Source organism: Girardinichthys multiradiatus, chromosome 12 (assembly GCF_021462225.1).
Source record: "Girardinichthys multiradiatus isolate DD_20200921_A chromosome 12, DD_fGirMul_XY1, whole genome shotgun sequence".
NCBI lineage: Eukaryota > Metazoa > Chordata > Actinopteri > Cyprinodontiformes > Goodeidae > Girardinichthys > Girardinichthys multiradiatus.
In genome coordinates this window covers 81,290-102,666 of record NC_061805.1, presented here as the reverse complement: position 1 = coordinate 102,666, position 21,377 = coordinate 81,290, and the positions used below count along the sequence as shown (strand labels likewise).

The 21,377-nt window shown below is 42.4% G+C and overlaps 1 protein-coding gene across 1 annotated transcript; it reads left to right on the top strand.

The window, feature by feature from the left end:
• Nucleotides 1-1,981: 1,981 nt before the first annotated feature.
• On the top strand, nucleotides 1,982-19,965 carry fxn (frataxin). Its single transcript, XM_047380281.1, has 6 exons — nucleotides 1,982-2,167; nucleotides 3,353-3,436; nucleotides 4,718-4,806; nucleotides 4,889-5,009; nucleotides 12,039-12,136; nucleotides 19,561-19,965. The coding sequence occupies exons 1-6, from the start codon at nucleotides 2,057-2,059 to the stop codon at nucleotides 19,697-19,699; spliced, it is 642 nt and encodes a 213-aa protein (XP_047236237.1). The 5' UTR covers nucleotides 1,982-2,056; the 3' UTR covers nucleotides 19,700-19,965.
• Nucleotides 19,966-21,377: the final 1,412 nt, after the last annotated feature.

Below are 21,377 nucleotides of genomic sequence, written 5' to 3'. Positions count from 1 at the left end.
ATTGCACACTAACTGAAATATTTCAGGTCTTTTATTGTCTTAATACGGATGATTTTGGCATACAGCTCATGAAAACCCAAAATTCCTATCTCACAAAATTAGCATATTTCATCCGACCAATAAAAGAAAAGTGTTTTTAATACAAAAAACGTCAACCTTCAAATAATCATGTACAGTTATGCACTCAATACTTGGTCGGGAATCCTTTGGCAGAAATGACTGCTTCAATGCGGCGTGGCATGGAGGCAATCAGCCTGTGGCACTGCTAAGGTCTTATGGAGGCCCAGGATGCTTCGATAGCGGCCTTTAGCTCATCCAGAGTGTTGGGTCTTGAGTCTCTCAACGTTCTCTTCACAATATCCCACAGATTCTCTATGGGGTTCAGGTCAGGAGAGTTGGCAGGCCAATTGAGCACAGTGATACCATGGTCAGTAAACCATTTACCAGTGGTTTTGGCACTGTGAGCAGGTGCCAGGTCGTGCTGAAAAATGAAATCTTCATCTCCATAAAGCTTTTCAGCAGATGGAAGCATGAAGTGCTCCAAAATCTCCTGATAGCTAGCTGCATTGACCCTGCCCTTGATAAAACACAGTGGACCAACACCAGCAGCTGACACGGCACCCCAGACCATCACTGACTGTGGGTACTTGACACTGGACTTCTGGCATTTTGGCATTTCCTTCTCCCCAGTCTTCCTCCAGACTCTGGCACCATGATTTCCGAATGACATGCAGAATTTGCTTTCATCCGAAAAAAGTACTTTGGACCACTGAGTTACAACTGAGTGCTGCTTCTCTGTAGCCCAGGTCAGGCGCTTCTGCCGCTGTTTCTGGTTCAAAAGTGGCTTGACCTGAGGAATGCGGCACCTGTAGCCCATTTCCTGCACACGCCTGTGCACGGTGGCTCTGGATGTTTCTACTCCAGACTCAGTCCACTGCTTCCGCAGGTCCTCCAAGGTCTGGAATCGGCCCTTCTCCACAATCTTCCTCAGGGTCAGGTCACCTCTTCTCGTTGTGCAGCGTTTTCTGCCACACTTTTTCCTTCCCACAGACTTCCCACTGAGGTGCCTTGATACAGCACTCTGGGAACAGCCTATTCGTTCAGAAATTTCTTTCTGTGTCTTACCCTCTTGCTTGAGGGTGTCAATAGTGGCCTTCTGGACAGCAGTCAGGTCGGCAGTCTTACCCATGATTGGGGTTTTGAGTGATGAACCAGGCTGGGAGTTTTAAAGGCCTCAGGAATCTTTTGCAGGTGTTTAGAGTTAACTCGTTGATTCAGATGATTAGGTTCATAGCTCGTTTAGAGACCCTTTTAATGATATGCTAATTTTGTGAGATAGGAATTTTGGGTTTTCATGAGCTGTATGCCAAAATCATCCGTATTAAGACAATAAAAGACCTGAAATATTTCAGTTAGTGTGCAATGAATCTAAAATATATGAATGTTAAATTTTCATCATGACATTATGGAAAATAATGAACTTTATCACAATATGCTAATATTTTGAGAAGGACCTGTATAAGGGCATTATCTTTAGTGAGAGAAAAGACTTGACCAAGTCTCATTTCTTTATTTTTCATTTTTTTATTTTATTTTCAACATTTTATATTCATAAATGAAAAGTGGTCGAACGCAAACCCCAATATGTTTCAATTCAAAGCTGAACTGAAAACTTACTTTGTAACCTGGAAGTTTCAACAAAAGCCACGAAGAGCCTAGTTTTTAATGCCTTAAAGTAATTTTGTTTGTAATATCTGGCATTAGTATTTTCCTTCTACTTAGTCAAATGTTTTCTTGTATTTTTTGTACATTCCTTTATTTTGTAATTGTTTCTTCACTTTCAGATTTTTTTCAGTTCACTGTGTTTATATGCTTAATTGTAGCCTACCTTGTGAATTAAAAATGTTAATAAAAAAAACCAAAAGGAGGAGGCGGCGAGGCCTTTCCCAACTCCAGTCCAGTCGGTGGCAGCAATGAACATTAGGTTAACTACCACTAAACACATGAAGAAGAACCAGCAGCGTTTTCTGTTGATAGTCTGGTGTGGTAGCAGATTATGCTCCTTTTCACTAAAACATGGAGGATTTCTTCCCCGATCTGTCACCTTGCAGACACAAAGCTGTACCTGGGGACAGCAAAGAGCACTGTGGGGACCTGCTTTCATCAGGTAAGATCCATAGATCCAAACTGACGTGTTTTTGAAACGGCTTCATGGTGCGAGCTGCTGGCAGGGGGAGGTTTTGACCCCTCATTAAGTCTTGGACCCCCTAAAATAGGTAAGACTGACAGGTTACAAACTTTTTCATCACCTATATTTTTACATCCCCCTTACCTTTAGGGTAAATACGTGTAAAAAGGATAGTGTTTTAGGATTTACGGTCCCCATAATTGGCCTGTAGCAATTCTTTATATGCTGTCGGTCAAATCTGGCGAAGAATGAGCCTCACAAGCGATTAGCCAAAGTCAGCTGATCCCAAAAAAAGACAACAATATGTCAAAACCGAAACCCTTTGGGGGAGTATTTTTAAAGATGAATGCTAATTTAACATTTATCAGAAGTTACTTTTCCGTTAAATATCGCTGTTCAGTTAACACAACTAACTGAAGTTGGCATATGATTCAGCTGCTGGTTAGTGATCGAATCAGATACTAACTTCCAGCAGGAGGCTGCTTGTTGACCTTTGTCACAGCACCAAGGAGAACACCTCCCTGTAAAATAAAGTTCTCTGGCTTAATATTAGTGTAAATTTGTGGCCTCATAAAAAACAACAAAAGATGATATTGATTGTAATGATTACTATGACTAAAATGTTTGTTTTAAATTACTCGAAAAGTCAGAACACTCAGTATCTGGCTTATTAAAACTGTTACAATTTTTAATTTAAAATAATCTGTGTATACATTCTTAGGGTTAGAAGTTGACATTAGGGGGGTGTCAGGGGGAATTAGTTTGGTCATCTGATGATGATAGCGATGCAGTGCAGGATTTCCAGGTGTTCAACGGAAGCAGACAAGAGGTGGGATCTTTTTTCCACATTGTCGAAAGGGTATGGAAAAAAAATGTATATAATATCAGTTATCAAACATACAGCAATATTAATGTCAGATATCAATATTGGCCCAAATTTTCAGATTGGTGTGCCCCTATGCTGGACTAAGAAGGATTTATTATAATCTGCCTGGACGTTAAACTTAATATAAGGACAAAAAATAATGGAAGACTGCAGAACATCAGTTTTGTTCTTGCTGTGTTATAAAGGTGTACTTTCACATTCTAGATAAAAGAATGTGAAAGTACACCCACCCACCTCCACCATAACTAACTTACATTTTGTTCCCCTATGATTCTTAGCTCCAGAGGCTGTCTGTCTTTCAAGAGGCTCGAGATTTGACCCCACACAGCTTACATCCCAGAATCCTGCAGCCTGTCAAGGAGGTCAGACTGTTCAATGCTAGTCACACATTTACGTACACTTATGTATATAAATATCAGAAGGAGCGACAAAAAATATGAACTTTTTCACAATATTTGAACTTTTTTGAGCTGTACTGGTATATTAGTTTTATTAAATGATAAAATACAATTTCTTCTGGTCACTTTTTAAAGACAACAGTAAAATAAAACTTGGAGGAGTTTAACAGTCTTGATTAATGGCCAGTGAAACACATATTTCTATTCTGCTGCAGCATCTTTGAATAACAGATTTCTATTAATAACAGGTCATGCTGACCATCCAGCACCAGAGGTCAAATTGCTGTGCATTGAAGGAAGCTGATGTTCACTATGTGCAGAACGTTTCTCAAACCTACATCCACTTGAGATCCATCTAATTGAAGTAAATCAATATACATTTACACATATACATATTTCAATAAATTCAGAAGTTACATTTGTCAAGTAAATATAACGTGATCAACATAAGAAGTAAATCAGCAGATCACATAAATGTTTTTTAAGTAAAGAAAAACACACATTAAAAATAAACTAGCTACATCTACCAAGCAGAATAAAGTCAAAACTGATTACCTGATTAGTTTGATTTTATTATGTTGCTGCATTTTAAAAAAACAATACCTTTAAAAATGTTTCAAAAGTGACCAGTAAAACATTGATTTTACCATTAAATAAAGTATGCAGTACAGTATAACAGTAAAACAGTATAAAGCATTAAAAAAGGCTTTGTCTTCTTTAGTATGACAATGATTCCAACATTTTTCAGTGTTTAATTTCAACATACATTAACCTATGGTGCAGCTTAGCTGAAATCTATCATGAAGTTAAAACCAAATTTGAATTATTGACTTAATAGAAATAGGAAAATGTGATTTGAGCATATTGGCTTTTAGTTTTCTGGCATAAAAGTTGTGGACAAGGATAACATTTCAACCAGAATTCCTGTCATAAAATAATTCATATTATGATGCTCTGGTGTAATATTCGTTCCCTATAAAACATAACATCTGCTGTTTTCAAGGTAACAAAGTGTGGAAAAGATCAAGGTGTAGGAATACTTTTCTATTCCATGATTTTAAAAAGGAGTTTCATAAAACCGTGTCATTCACATCAACCCAGACTTCCCTGTGTTCAAACAGAAAAACTAATAAGTAACTGATATCACTTAGTTATTACTAATAGCTTACTAATGTAGTCAACAGTGCAATAAAAGACTGCAGTTTCAAACTTCTAGCTTATTATTATTTTATTTTTTCCTTGCAGTGTGGTTGGAGAAGATTTGATGATCCCAGGAGCAGAAATCTTTCTCTAAGTTCAAGAAGAAAGGAGAAACCAACCCGTGTGCAGATAATGTATTCCTCTGTTACTGTGCACGTAAGAGATTCACCATTAAGTTGCCTCAGTAACTGTTATCTTTGTGTCCTTCTCTGAAAGGGAGCTGTCAGAAGCAGTGTATGAGAAGTTGGCCGAGGAGACACTGGATGCTCTCTCAGATTACTTTGAAGATCTCACAAATGAAGCTTTCACTGGAACAGACTATGATGTTGTCTTTTCTGTAAGGCATTACTCTTCGCATGGTCATCTTATATAACAGCATTTTTTTCTAGGAAACACAAAGGCTCAACATTTGTGTATAAACAGAACCACAATCTCAACCGGAAAACATAGTCATCGTAGTAGTTGTAATAGTCTGTGAAAGAGTAAAACAACGTTACTTACTGTAAAGTTGCAACTGTTTTTTATTGTATTTTTCCAAGTTTACAAAACAACAACTCAACACCGGCTCAGACTCGACGCACATCATTAAACACAGAAAAATAGCAATAGAATACAGTCAGCCACTCAAACGAATCCCTGGAGCATAATGGCTAAGACCTCAGGTTCTACATATTTCGGATATGGGTTCCAGACATCAAAGAAATGGTCTGTCTTACAGTGTAGAATAGATGTTACATATTCTAATGGTGCCAACTCAAGCAGGACCCTGTGCCAGCCTTTGACTGTAGGTCATTTTGCGCTATTCCACTGCAATAGGATAATATTCTTTCTTGCAGCAAAAGCAAGTATACAATACAGTCTGTTTTTAGCCTTTGATATCACATTCCTATGTGGCAGCCCTAAAAGAAGGGTCATTGGATCCATGTTAATACGTATACTTAATATTTTCTGGATTTCACAAATTCTGTCAGACCAGTACCCCTTCAGCTTCGGACATGACAAAAAACAATGTGTCAAAGTCCCAATTTCAATTTTACACTTAAGACACATGGGAGCTAGACTAGAGTCAAGCCTATGTCTGCACTTTGGTGAAATATGCATCCTGTGAGCAATTGTAAGTTGTATCAATCTTACTCTATTGCATACAGAAATAAACTTAATATATTTCCACACATTAGCCCAATCCTGGTCAAACATTATGACAGAAAGTTCCCACTCCTATGTGTCCTTCAGTTTATGCAGCGGGGCTGGAGAAACAGATACCAACATTTTGTACAATACCCTTATTGACACCCTAACCTTTCCCTGAAATACCAGCTTTTCAACTGGCGAGGCTTCCACAGCATTGGCCAAAGTTGTTCTATGCAGGATGTAATGTCTTAATTGCAAGTAACTAAAGAAGTCCTGCCTGGGTATGCCACATAATTGTGCAAATGACATTAGTGTAGTATTAGAAAAAAACATCTTTCAGCATTATAATGCCCTTGTTACACAATACATTAAAAGTTCTATCTGTCAAACCAGGCGGAAATTCAGGATTTCTCAACACAATAGTGAAAGGGGATGTGATCTAAGACGCCCCTTCCAGACGACGAACTAATCGCCAGGCCTTTAGTGTATTAAATGTAACAGGGTTGCTACAGCTCAGCCTTTATATCTTTAAGTTTATTAAAAAAGTGGAGACAAAGGGCAACCCTGTTGTACCCCGCGATGTAATGGACAAGTGTCTGATCGAACTCCATTTGTTAAGACAGATGATGGAGGACAGTCATACAGCACCCTGATCCACCGAACAAAGTTATCACCTAGACCAAATTAATTTAGAGGGTAAAACAAACAGTCCCAATCGATGTGGTCAAAGGCTTTCTCAGCATCCAAAGAAAGTACTAAGCCATCAACGCTGTGATGCCGGAAAGCCTGAATAATATTTAGGAAGCGCCTAACATTATTCCCAGAATTACAGCCCTATATGAAGCCTGTTTGGTCTTCCCTAACAATGTAAGGCAGAAGTTTTTCAAGAAGTGTAGCTAACACTTTCAAAAGTATTTTCCTGTCTACATTCAATAATGCTATAGGTCTGTATGAGGAGCAGAGTTCAGAGTTCTTCTCTTTTTTCAGAATGAGAGATGTTTGCTTCTCTTAAGGTTTGAGGTAAATAATTTTGTCTGAAAGGGTCATTAAACATATCCAGCAACAGGTCTGCTAACAAGTCAGTAAGTTCTTTATAATAGTCGGCAGTAAACCCGTCAGGTCCAGGAACCTTTCCATTCTTTAACTTTTTGATGCCACCTGCAACCTCTTTAGAAATAGGTGCATTGAGAGCGGTTTGTTGCTCTGCTGACAAAGTAGGCAATCTGATATGAGAGAAAAAATCCTCAATCATGCTGTGTGCATTTACTGGCTATTCAGACAGGTATATTTTGTGAAAAGATTTATTAAAAATGCCATTTATTTGAATATTGTCATGCACCCTGATGCCTCTGTCATTGCATACAGCTGCAATTGAATGAGTCTGCACTTTTTCACACTTTTACTGTGTTTACTGTGGGTTTCCCACAATACACAAAAATCTTTTGTAGTCTCGGTTGACAGAGAAGAAAGTTATTAAATTATCTTTAAAATAAGACAGAAAGGTATGATCTTTCAAAATAATATTATTCAGCCTCTATTGCCTAACACCACCAACCTTTAAGTGAGATATCAAGTGTCACAGAAGCATGATCTGATATTAAAATGCTGCCAATTGAACAAGACAAGACTAGATTTAGAGAGTGTCCTTATAGAAAGAAATAGTACATTTTTGTATGACAGGTATGGGGCGCAGAGAAAAATGTATAGCCCCTACCTGTGGGGTTCAATGTCCTCCAAACATCCACCAACCCTAAGTCCCTACACACAGAAGTCAAAGACTTAGCTTGATTAGAAAAAGGCACAGTCTTATGTGGGAGTCAGTCTACACGCCGGTCTAAAATACAATTAAAATTTCCTTCCTCCCACCACGGTGATATCTGATTGGATCTCTGAAAGTTTTAGAAAAACCTTAGTAATAAAATCTGAAGAGTGGGTGGGTGGGTAATAAACATTAAGTATAGAAACTAAAGTTCCTTGTATATTACCTTTGATAATAACCTATTGATCCCTGTTGTCACTGAAACATTCTAACATCACAAATAGAATGCCCCCTCTCACCAAAACTGCCACCCCTCTACTACTTAAATGAGGAGAAAAACACCTGAATAAAACCACCTCGTTGTAACTCTAAATGCCGTGCATCATCCAAATGTTTTTCTTGCATCAAAGCTATATCAATATGCTTTTTTTTTTTTTTTAAAAGGTGAGTATTTTACGTCTCTTAACAGGCTTATTGACCCCCTTTTTTAAATCCATGTACAAAAATGAAGTTTGTTAGATGTCACACAACATATAACTCAAGTGACTGACACATATTCCCCAAAAAGAAAAGAAAAAATACCTCTGTGCTGAGTCTGAACATAACTGAACAAGACCGGTGTGAACACAAAAGGAGACTTCAAACCCCCCCCCGAAACCTCACCAACAACATCCCGTGTCCCAGAAATAGTACTGCAGTTCACCTCCTTCCAGCGGTCCAGCATACAAACAACAACCACTTGTCCGAGTCCGTCCCTGGAGCATCCACTACCACCTGCAAATTGGCCGGGTAGATCAGCGAGTAATCCATGTTTATTTTGCTTAATCAGGCTTTCATACCATCAAAAGCTTTGTGTCTCCGCACCACCTCCACAGAATAATCGAAGAAGGAAATCCTTGGATTCTCGTGTGCGGAGCCGTTTTGACCCTGCTGACTGGACCCAATGCGCCAGGCAGTCTCCATCACGCGGCATTTATCTGCGAAATTATGGAACTTTATGATGAGAGGTCTCGGATGCTGATTGGGATCTGGTCTTGGCGCTAGTGATCAATAAACCCTGTCTAGTTTCAAGTGACCCGTAGTTGTCTCCAGCTGCAAATGCTCAGGAATGCACCCTTCATAGAATTTCACAAGATCAGATCCCTCTGTACCCTCTGGCATGCCGATAACCCAAACATTGCACGTGCGGCCCTGGTTATCCAAGTCGTCTATGCGTTCAGGCATACGTTTAATTTGCTTCTCTATGCCAGCGATCTTTGTCTCAGAATTAGTGGCCAAAGTCTCAACATCAGCGATCCGTTGTTCCGCTTCTCCTATTCTAACACCCACTGCTATCATCTGAGCCGTTTGCTTGTTTATGTCCTACAGGACTACAGCTATCTTAACAATGTTGGGTTCCATAGTGCCATAGGCAGACGTAGAAACTTCAGATGTAGCATTAACACTCTGCCTCTCTTCATTCACATCAAATGTAGTGTTAGCATTAAGCCCCTCCTCATACTGTTGGGGTGTAGCATTAGCCCCTCGATATCCTCGGAACCAGCATTACCTCTGAGTGCCTCTCCGCTCTCATTGGGTGTAGCATTAGCAATTAGCTCTTCGCCTTCATTATTGATTGTAGCCTTCCTCGACGGATTTCTCTTGGGCCTGGGGATATTTTTGGTGCTCTTGATAAAATAACTATCCGGACTCATATTAAGGCACTTCAGATTGCAAATGGTATAATTTGACCATATGGAAAAGGGATAGTTGTAAGTAAAACTACAAAATTTGCCAGAGCTGGCTCTGTGGCAGTGTAACCTCTTCGTTCCCCCAAGTTGCTACTCTTTAACTTAAAGTACTGTGCTATCAAATTGATCTAGCTGCAGTTTCAGCTCCTACATCCTCTGTCACATATCTTCCCGGACATCTCCCTTCGTCGAAAATACATCCACGAGAGTCCTGCAGGAGCTTTCGCATTGAAAGCTCTTCAGCTATATACACATTCTAGTCTATGACTCCTCGCCCTTGCAGAGACACAGACAGAAAGGTTAACCGAGGTACGTTGGCCAGCCTAACCAGGTCAGCTAATGTTAGCATATCCACTGACCGCAGCGATGTTAGTTCATCTCCTTTAAACTTCTGGTCCCTCTCACTCTATTTACTATTTTCCAGTTTCCTCCCATGTTCTTACATATTGCAACTCATTTAGAAAAAGATTCTGCCAACTCAACCTTCTTCCTACCTTTCTGGGTAAAGCTAGTCTTCCTTCCCTATTGCCATTGATAACTAACATCATTCACTGCTCCCTCACCTCTGGTTTCATCACCTCACTCTTTAAATCTGCTGCAGTTAGTCCTATTCTCAAGAAACGTGGTTCAGACCCCAACAACTTCAGTAACCTTCATCCCGACTCTAACTTACCTTTCCTCTGAAAAATTCTGGAAAAAACAGTTGGAGCTCAAGTTTATTCTCAGCTCTCTACTAACCAACTCTTTGAACAGTTCCAGTCTGTCTTCGCCCTCAACACAGCACCGAAGCAACCCTAATCAATTCAATTCAGTTTATTTATAGAGCGACAATTCACAACACATGCTGACTCAAGGCACTTATGAAGGAAATTCAGTCGAATCATCCAGATTTTAAGTGAGGTTCATAAATTCCAGTTATTCCTAATTATCAAACAGTTCAGTCAGATTCTGTTTATTATTCAAATTGGTTACAAAGTTTTTCCATCTAAGGAAACCCAGCAGATTACATCGACTCAGTGAGTTGCAGCATTCACTCCTCCTGGATGAGCATGTAGAAACAGTGGACAGTCGCGTGCATTGACTTTGCAGCAATCCCTCATACTGAGCATGCATGTAGCGATAGTGGAGAGGAAAAACTCCCTTTTAACAGGAAGAAACCTCCAGCAGAACCAGAACAAGTGTGAGCGGCCATCTGTCATGACCGACAAAATAACAAATGACCTCCTGATTGCAGCAGACTCCCGCCTCCTATCCATCTTCCTCCCCCTTGACCTGAGTGCAGCTTTTGATGCCATATCTCATTCCATCCTTGTCCACAGACTGGCATCTATTGGTTTCTCAAATACTCACCTGAACTGGTTCTCTTTATGTCTCTATGGCTGCACTGTCACATTTCCATTGAAGCCATCTCTTCTTTCTTTGAGTGTCCCCGAAGGTTCTGTTCTCCTCCCCCTTGGCCATATCTTTTGAAAGTTCAATTGCTATGTGGATGACACTCAGCTCTACCTATCTGCCACCCCCCACTGCGATTGTATAGAAGGTCAAATCGTGGGTTAACAGTGATAAAACAGAGGTTATCCTCATCAGGTCCAAATCCCCCCTCATTCCCCGTTTACACGGAAACATATTAAAATTGTTGATTGATTTTTAAAACCTGAGAGACCATACACGTGACAATATAAAATCGCAGATGTAAAAACTTCGGTGTAGTGTCCATCCACACGGCAATCACAACACCTGTCACCTCTCTTTCTGATTGGCTGTATGCTCGTAACACCCCACATGGTAGGATATCGGGCCAAGATAGCCCAACATGTTGAATTTCCCCGATTTGAGGTCGGAGTGGTCCCTACATCCTTCCGAGCAGACTGGATCATTCTTAACACACCACACACGGCAGGAATATCTCATAAGATTATCTTAATAGCCATCACGATAATGGGGCATGTCGGAAATGGAAGATTGGGTCAAAAATCGGCATAAAAATCCTGCTGTTTGAACCAGGCATACACCAGTCAACTGTTTCACCACACCCATCGTCAACTCCTTAGTCTTTCCCTCCCTTCAAGTTAACAGACTGGATGTCATTATCGATGGCAACCTATCATTCAAATCTCACATCAATAATGTCACTCAGTCCGCCTACTGCCATCCCTGCCACATCAACCAACTGCATCCGTCCTGCACTGCCTCCTTGGTTCACTCTCTGGTCACTTCCTGTCTGGATAACTGCAGCTCCCTTCCCCTGGTCTCACCCTCACATCTATCCATTAAACTCCAACTGGTTCAGAATGCTGCTGTTTGGATGATTACCAGAACACCATCTTCTCATCACATCCCTTCTGTTCTCCAGCAGCTCCACCGGGTCCTGTTCAAATATCACTTTAATTGTTGACTTCAAAATACTGGTCCTCACGATCAAGGCCATCCACCACCTTGTTTCTTCATCGCTCACTGACCTTCACAGACTAAGACAGGCTCTAAGCCTTCAGTCGCTCTGCCACTGTCTTTGGAACTCCATCCCACCTGACATCTCCAGCATTGACTCGCTGGGCATAGTTAAATCCCAACTCAAGACCCAGCTTTTCAAACTGGCCTCCTCTTTTTGACAAATGTCTTGCCACTATGTTAATTTCCTTTCAAGTCTTTTATTTCTTTGAAGTCTCCTATTTCAGTTTTTATTTCCGGACTCCTGAGAAGATTTTTTTAAATCTGTAATGATGTGTCTTTCTGACTCTGTACACAGAGTGGCGTGTTGACAGTGAAGGTGGGAGGAGGCCATGGCACGTATGTCATCAACAAACAGACGCCTAACAGACAGATCTGGCTTTCTTCTCCTACCAGGTAGCACTGCTTTGTTGGAAATGTAACATAAAATAATACAAATTTAATTCTGTTTGAAGTTTTCATTTGTCATTTTAGGATTTACATTTCTAGATTACAAATTCTATCCATTTTTTATTGATATAATTAAAAATTAGGGAGACACCACTGAAATGTTTTTGTACCGTGGAAGGAAACCAGAGTACTTGGATAAAATTCCATACATGCATGAGAAGAAAATGCAAAAATCCACTTGGAAGAGACCCATCTGTGATATAAACACAGCACCTTCTTTCTGTGAGGCATCATTGCAGAACCCCAAGACACCTAGCAGCCCAGTGCAGAAGCTGCACTGCTGACAGACAACTCTGTAAGGTTTAGATTATTTGAATTCAGCTTGGTCTGTGTAATCAGACACTGTTTAAAGCTTATAGGGTTGAGAGTGGCAAGGAGGGGCATTGACCAGCGTTGATTTCTTTGCTCAGTGGGCTTGGCAAAAGTAAAAAAGTAAGATGCACATGTAGATGTGCTGCAGAGTGGTATGTGATGGCCCAAACAAAGCAAGAAGCAAGAAGTCAGGTTTTGAGGCCCAGCCACTCACATTTTTTCTTGAGTGAAGCTTTTGATAACTTTTAGTCACTGTTGTCTTAATAATGTACCAGTTAATTCATAAGGTGCTTAAAAGAGGTCTGATGGCACATTAGTACTGTCCACAAAAAATGACTGACTTTCTGGAGGGTTTGTACTGTGGCTCTTGTGGCACTGTAATTTTGTTATAGCTGAAACTCCAACTGAATAAATGTGACTTAGCCAAGTTGCTTTGGCCTCTGGACGACGATCTGTGGCTCAATAAGAATAGTAGTCATTGTGCAATTGGAAGGGTGTGGATCAAATTCCTGCTTCCTCTCCTGTCATATGGTAATTTGCCTTTGGGCAAGGCACTCAACCCCAAGTTGCCTGTCAGTATGTTAATGGTGTTTGGATGTTGTGAGTGAATAGAAAGTAAGTCATTTAAAGTGATTACTGTATTTTCCGCACTATAAGGCGCACTTAAAAACCATTAATTTTTTCAAAAAATGACAGTGCGCCTTGTAATCCGGAGCGCCTTATATATGGATCAATTGGTTAATTGGTTGATCCATACTGGTTGTACACGGCGCTCTGTCAAAATGTTTCAGTACGACTGGTAAACTACAAAGCTGCACCGCTTGCAGCATTACGGCTACCGTAGTCAGGGGCGTCGCCGAAGTAATAGCGGTAAACACCTGTACTGTGCTTACTCCTAGTCCAACACCACTTGTGTGTGTATAACGTTTGAATGTACTGTTGCAGGAATTGCCTGAACTATATGTGATTAGAAGCTCAGTGTGTGGGGTGTATGTTTCGTGTGTGTGTATGGAAGATGTTGACATTACTCCTCCGGACAGAGGTGGCGCTGTGTGCTGCCGTAGCTGAGAATCAAGAGTGAAGGAGTGACGTCGGTATTATTGTGTGTGTGGGGTGGGTAGAGACGGCGACCGGAGCAGCGGTGTATGAATGTGTAAGCCCTGTGTTTTTACGTGCTGCAAAGTCATTAAAAAGAACCCCGAATCTCGTCAACAACTCAGTGTTTTGATGCTGTTTCTTCATGCTCAACTCAGCAACGTATGAGTGAGGGAGTTAACCCCGAGGAAACTAGTAACTTCGGCCCTGGAGAAAGCGTCTCCCCTGTGTCATCTGACTACAGTCAGGGGACAGAAACAGGAAAGGTTAACAGTACTAACTTTTGATTTAGTGCATCAAACTGTTTCTTTTACGTGTTTACTGAATCAGGGAAAAGTTCCCTTTCACGTTTTAACTAACGTTTGATTTCAACTTCAACTTCATAGACTCCAATGCATTTCTAACGTGCGGTTGGCTCTATTCAATATAATTCTATGTAGAGGAGACCTTACCATGAGAGTGAATGGAGTTATCAGAACGCTGGTTTGTAGTGTATTAATAAAGTTTGACTGACTGACTTTGTTGACATTCTCTTTAGCACAGCTCCATCTAGTGGATGCATAACGCAACCCCAGTCAAACGTTTGACTGCAGTAGCTTCTATTCTATTCGCCTTATAATCCGGTGCGACCTATATATGAAAAAAGTTCTAAAATAGGCCATTCATTGAAGGTGCGCCTTATAATCCGGTGCGCCTTATAGTGCGGAAAATACGGTAATTGAAAGTGGGAATAAGGCATTTCTAAGTCGCCGCTAACCACAGTCTTTGTGCTGAGGTTTTCAGCGCAAAGCTAGAGCTCCTATTGGTGGTCATGGTGGTGCATTGTCTTTGCTTTTATACATTTCTCAAAAAAATAAAGGGAACACTCAAATAACACATCCTAGATCTGAATGAATGAAATATTCTCATTGAATAGTTTGTTCTGTACAAAGTTAAATGTGTTGACAACAAAATCACACAAAAATCATTAATGGAAATCAAATTTATTAACCAATGGAGGCCTGGATTTGGAGTCACACACAAAATTAAAGTAGAAAAACACACTAGAGGCTGATCCAACTTTGATGTAATGTCCTTAAAACAAGTCAAAATGAGGCTCAGTATTGTGTGTGACCTCCACATGTCTGTATGACCTCCCTACAACGCCTGGACATGCTCCTGATGAGACGGTGGATGGTCTCCTGAGGGATCTCCTCCCAGACCTGGACTAAAGCATCCACCAACTCCTGGACAGTCTGTGGTGCAACGTGATGTTGGTGGATGGAGCGAGACATGATGTCCCAGATTTGCTCAATCGGATTCAGGTCTGGGGAACGGGCGGGCCAGTCCATAGCTTCAATGTCTTCATCTTGCAGGAACTGCTGACATACTCCAGCCACATGAGGTCTAGCATTGTCCTGCATTAGGAGGAACCCAGGACCAACCGTACCAGCATATGGTCTCACAAGGGGTCTGAGGATCTCATCTCGGTACCTAATGGCAGTCAGGCTACCTCTGGCGAGCCCATGGAGGGCCGTGCGGCCCTCCAAAGAAGTGCCACCCCACACCATTACTGACCCACTGCCAAACCGGTCATGCTGAAGGATGTTGCAGGCAGCAGATCGCTCTCCACGGTGTCTCCAGACTCTGTCACGTCTGTCACATGTGCTCAGTGTGAACCTGCTTTCATCTGTGAAGAACACAGGGCACCAGTGGCGAATTTGCCAATCCTGGTGTTCTCTGGCAAATGCCAAGCGTCCTGCACGGTGTTGGGCTGTGAGTACAACCTCCATTTGTGGACGTCGGGCCCTCATACCATCCTCATGGAGTCGGTTTCTAACCGTTTGTGCAGACACATGCACATTTGTGGTCTGCTGGAGGTCATTTTGCAGGGCTCTGGCAGTGCTCCTCCTGTTCCTCCTTGCACAAAGAATCAGAATCAGAAAAGCTTTATTGCCAAGTACGTTTTTGGACATACAAGGAATTTGTTTTGGCGTAGTCGGTGCAATACAATACAAATTAAACAGTATAAACATATCTACAATATAATATAAATATATGTGCACAGTTTTAAGTGAGTGAGAGTAAATATAGAGTATAAGATGCAAGAGCAATACAACAGTGCAGATGATCATTGTGCAAGTAAAGCAAGAGTCCATGCTGAGCGTTAATGTAACTCATAGAGTTACAGGTTACAAGTGTCCTGTCAGCAAAAAAGGGGGGGGGGGGTGTGGGTGAAAGGGAGAGTGTCAGGGTGGTTTCCGGGCTTTGTTAACCAGGCTGGTGGCAGATGGGAAAAAACTGTTCTTGTGGCGTGAGGTTTTGGTCCGGATGGACCGCAGCCTCCTGCCAGAGGGGAGAGTCTCAAAGAGTCTGTGACCGGGGTGGGAGGGATCAGCCAGAATCTTCCCAGCCCGCTTCAGGGTCCTGGAGGTGTACAGTTCCTGGAGCGACAGTAGACTGCAGCCAATCACCTTCTCAGCAGACCGAATGACACGCTGCAGCCTGCCCTTATCCTTGGCTGTAGCAGCGGCGTACCAGATGGTGATGGAGGAGGTGAGGATGGACTCAATGATGGATGTGTAGAAGTGCACCATCATAGTCTTTGGCAGGTTGAATTTCTTCAGCTGCCGCAGGAAGAACATCCTCTGCTGGGCTTTCTTGATGAGGGAGCTGATGTTTGGCTCCCACTTGAGATCCTGGGAGATGATGGTTCCCAGGAAGCGGAAAGATTCCACAGTGTCAATTGTGGAGTCACAGAGGGTGATGGGGGCAGGTGGGGCTGGGTTCTGCCTGAAGTCCACAACCATCTCCACTGTCTTTAGAGCGTTGAGCTCAAGGTTGTTCTGGCTGCACCAGTCCAACAGATGGTCGGTCCACCTCCCATCTATACGCGGACTCGTCACCATCAGAGATGAGTCCGATCAGGGTGGTGTCGTCCGCAAACTTCAGAAGCTTGACAGACTGGTGACTGGAGGTGCAGCTGTTGGTGTACAGGAAGAAGAGCAGAGGAGAGAGAACACAGCCTTGGGGGGAACCGGTGCTGATGGTCAGGAAGTCAGTGATCCACCTGCAGGTGGAGTCGGGCACACTCAGCTGGGAGAGCTTCTCCTGGAGCAGAGCTGGGACGATGGTGTTGAAGGCAGAGCTGAAATCCACAAACAGGATCCTGGCATAGGTTCCTGTGGAGTCCAGGTGCCGGAGGATGAAGTGAAGGGCTAGGTTGACTGCATCATCCACAGACCTGTTTGCTCTGTAGGCAAACTGCAGGGGGTCCAGGAGGGGGTCGGTGATGTCTTTTAGGTGTGAGAGCACAAGGCGCTCAAAGGACTTCATCACCACAGAGGTCGGGGCGACGGGTCTGAAGTCATTAAGCCCTGTGGTCCTTGGCTTCTTGGGAACAGGGACGATGGTGGAGGACTTGAAGCAGGCTGGCACATGACATGTCTCCAGTGAGGTGTTAAAAATGTCTGTGAAGACTGGAGACAGCTGATCAGCGCAGTGCTTCAGGCTGGCTGGTGAGACAGAATCCGGACCAGCAGCTTTCCGGGGGTTCTGTCTCCTGAAGAGTTTGTTGACGTCCCTCTCCTGGATGGAAAGAGCCGTCCTCCGCGTGGGTAGGGGGCTGGTGGGGGGGAACTTCAGGGTGGGGGTTGGAGGTGCCAAGGCCCCTCTTGAGGTTGGGGAGGTGGGGGTGGTGGATTGTGGCTGCAGCTGTTGGGGGGCGTCGTGGGGGATGGTTGCAGGACTGTCCCTTTGTCTTTCAAAGCGGCAGTAGAACTCGTTCAGGTTGTTGGCGAGGCGTCGGTCGTTGATGGAGTGGGGGGCTTTCGGCTTGTAGTTGGTGATTTGCTTGAGCCCTTTCCAGACAGACGCAGAGTCGTTGGCTGAGAACTGGTTTTGGAGCTTCTCAGAGTACAGTCGTTTGGCCTCTTTCACTGCCTTGTCAAACTTGTACTTAGCCTCTCTGTATATGTCTTTGTCCCCACTCCTGAAGGCCTCTTCCTTATCCAGTCTTAACCTTCTGAGTTTAGCTGTGAACCAGGGTTTATCATTGTTGTAACTCACCCTGGTGTATGATGGTACACAGCTGTCCTCACAGAAGCTGATGTAGGAAGTCACAGCCTCTGTGTACTCGTCCAGACTGTTGGTAGTAGTCCTGAACACATCCCAGTCTGTACAGCCTAAACACGCCTGGAGATTCTCCACAGCCTCACTGCTCCACTTCCTTGTCGTCCTCACAACAGGTTTGCAGAGCTTTAGTTTCTGCCTGTATGCAGGAATCAGGTGGACCATGATGTGGTCGGATTGGCCCAGTGCAGCACGTGGGACGGCGTGATAAGCGTCTCTGATGGTGGTGTAACAGTGATCCAGAATGTTGTCCTCTCTGGTCGGACATTTTATAAACTGTCTATATTTGGGGAGTTCGTGGGTGAGATTACCTTTGTTAAAGTCGCCAACGACGATAACTAAGGAGTCCGGGTTGGTCCGCTCCACACTCAGTATCTGGTCGGCGAGCATGCGCTGTGCGACCTGCACGTTAGCTTGCGGCGGGATGTAAACACCGACCAGGATGAACGAAGCGAACTCACGGGGGGAATAGAAAGGCTTACAGTTTATGATGAAGGATTCCAGGTCTGGAGAACAGTGCTGCTGAATCACTGTCACGTCGTTGCACCAACCACTGTTGAGGTAAAAACAGATTCCTCCACCTTTCGCTTTGCCGGAGAGTTCCGTGTCTCTGTCCGCTCTGTAGAGCTGGAATCCTGCCAGCTGCAGCGCAGAGTCCGGTATTAATCCACACAGCCACGTCTCCGTGAAGCACAAAACTGCCGATGAATAAAAGTCCCTGTTTTTCCCCAACAGCAGTTGTAGTTCGTCAACTTTGTTGGGAAGTGAGCGCACGTTAGAGAGAAATATTCCAGGTAACGGTGTTCGTAGTCCACGCTGGCGAAGTCGTACCAGCACCCCAGCCCGTTTCCCTCTCTTCCGGCGTTTCACCGCGTGAACAAAGGTGAGCGCACCTTTGACCAGAATGTCCAAAAATTCCAGAGCAGTAGGCAGAAAAGTTGGAAATAACTCATCTGGTGTAGTAGCCCTGATGTTCATGAGTTCTTCTCTGGTGAGAGAGCTCCGGGTACCATCACAGAAGACCGTTTTAAAGCAAAAAACAAAACAAAACAATGCGTACCAACACCATCTGCGGCGCCATCTTGGATCAAAGGATGGCGCCGCGGAGGTAGTGGTCCTGCTGCTGGGTTGTTGCCCTCCTACGGCCTCCTCCATGTCTCCTGGTGTACTGGCCTGTCTCCTGGTAGAACCTCCAGGTTCTGGACACTACGCTGACAGACACAGCAAACCTTCTTGCCACAGCTCACATTGATGTGCCATCCTGGATGAGCTGCAGTACCTGAGCCACTTGTGTGGGTTGTAGAGTCCGTCTCATGCTACCACGAGTGTGAAAGCACCACCAACATTCAAAAGTGACCAAAACATCAGCCAGAAAGTTTAGGTACTGAGAAGTGGTCTGTGGTCCCCACCTTCAGAACCACTCCTTTATTGAGTGTCTTGCTAATCGCCAAAGATTTCCTCCTGTTGTCTTTTCCATTTGAACAACAAGATGTGAAATTGATTGTCAATCAGTGTTTCTTCCTAAGTGGACAGTTTGATTTCACAGAAGTTTGATTTACTTGGAGTTATATTATGTTGTTTAAGTCTTCCCTTTATTTTTTTTGAGCAGTGTATATATGTATATGTTTTGTCCAAGCAAATCATCAATCAACAGTTTTTATTCTTTTCACCAATATTCTTTCTGTTCTAAATACTGACTGAAACTTTGCTAACCAAGTTTCTTTGGTAAATATTATTTAGAACCTTTTCAAATAATGCAGCAAATGAGTCTTCTTTATTTATAGGTTGTATCTTAGTCCATCGGTGATATAAAGATTTTTTTCCCTACTTGTTTTCTCCTTTTGTGTTCACAGTGGGCCAAAACGCTACGACTGGACTGGAGAACGCTGGGTGTACACTCATGATGGCATTAGTCTCCATCAACTGCTTTCTAAAGAGTTTTCTATCATCTTCAATAGAAATATTCATTTGTGTGATTTGCCCAATTCCTGAAGTGGTGAATCTGAAAATGATGGACTGAGTGCAGCAGAATGATTTCATGTGTTTTCTACGTCTCGACAGTTTTACATTTTGGTTTGTTGCTTTGATTGAATTGTTCCAAATGCTTGAGCAACTTCCTTTGGTTTATGATATCCTTCAGTTTAACAATTTAGTTTTCAACACCATTTTAATTCAGATCCATAGCTTTTTGAATAATGTTTCATTTTGCTTTTGCAGATTAAATTAATCAGAAATAAAGACATGGAGATCAAACTGAACAGATCCGGCTCTTTTTTAGGAAGTTAAGGAAAATGTTGCATTAACTGTAAGAACCTAGACGTAGTTGTACAGGTTGTCTTCATTTTCACATGCACCTTTTTTGCATGTTAAAGTACAATTAAATTACATTCATATTATTCAATATTCTTTCTTATAGTATACTTCCCTGAGAGGTTTATTAATTTTGCAAATAGTCCAAGTGTCTTATGACGTTTGGTTGCTGCCTCAAACTGGACTAAGAATGTTAACACACATGTTCTATTTAAAAGACTTGTGTGAACTTTCTTCTCAGTGTAGTTCTGCTCAGATTCACCAGTGTATACACCTAGAGCCTATTTCATGCATTTTGAACTGGTAATAGATCTGATGACTGTATTTCTGTTTTATAGAAAATACAGCAACAATAAGATTCGTCATATTTTCCAATCCGTTGCTATTACAAACTCGGAGCTTTCCTGTTGATATTTTATTTTGAAAATGTGCATTTCTTCATCTAACAAGCCCACTACCTTGGAAAATTTTCCTTTTGTTTTGTAGCCTCTAACCTGGTTGTATTGGTTTTTAGTTGACCTTTGACTTTACATGTTAGCGGTATATGCTGTATATTACATTTAAAATGACTCAGCAATGACATTTTAATTTATATAGGTATTTATTTATATAGATATTAATATGGCAAGTATTTCTGTGAACAAAACATCATAAGTGTGCATCAGTTGGCTAATTTTGTTCCTTGCAAGTTTTAAACTGCTTTTGTGAGGTGCAAAAATGTTGCGGATATGCTGTAAGGAGTGTTTCGTGTGCATCTATAAGGTAAGTACAAACCAGCAAAATCCCTATATCAAACAGAATTTATGAACAATTTCTAAGATGACAATGTTGATATGAACTGAATTATAATGCACTGCCAGCATTGTGGACTGCCCAACGATATTTAACATTCTTCATAAAGGATTTGGCTGACACCCAAGCTCTGCATGTCTTGGTTTGCACCCTCTCTGACACTGATTACTGATAAACTATATGACTATTAGCAAGCCAGGATGTACAGGGGTTGGACAATGAAACTGAAACACCTATTGTGGTTTTAGACCACAATAATTTATTAGTATGATGTAGGGCCTCCTTTTGCGGCCAATACAGCGTCAATTCGTCTTGGGAATGACATACAAGTCCTGCACAGTGGTCAGAGGGATTTTAAGCCATTCTTCTTGCAGGATAGTGTCCAGGTCACTACGTGATACTGGTGGAGGAAAACGTTTCCTGACTCGCTCCTCCAAAACACCCCAAAGGGGCTCAATAATATTTAGATCTGGTGACTGTGCAGGCCATGGGAGATGTTCAACTTCACTTTCATGTTCATCAAACCAATCTTTCACCAGTCTTGCTGTGTGTATTGGTGCATTGTCAT

Excerpts from the sequence above, each read along its gene's own strand:
- fxn (XM_047380281.1), top strand. The coding sequence starts at position 2,057 with ATGCTCCTTTTCACTAAAACATGGAGGATTTCTTCCCCGATCTGTCAC. Across the intron at positions 3,437-4,717 it reads TCCTGCAGCCTGTCAAGGAG|TGTGGTTGGAGAAGATTTGA; the intron begins GTCAGACTGTTC and ends TTTTCCTTGCAG. Across the intron at positions 5,010-12,038 it reads ACTATGATGTTGTCTTTTCT|AGTGGCGTGTTGACAGTGAA; the intron begins GTAAGGCATTAC and ends CTCTGTACACAG.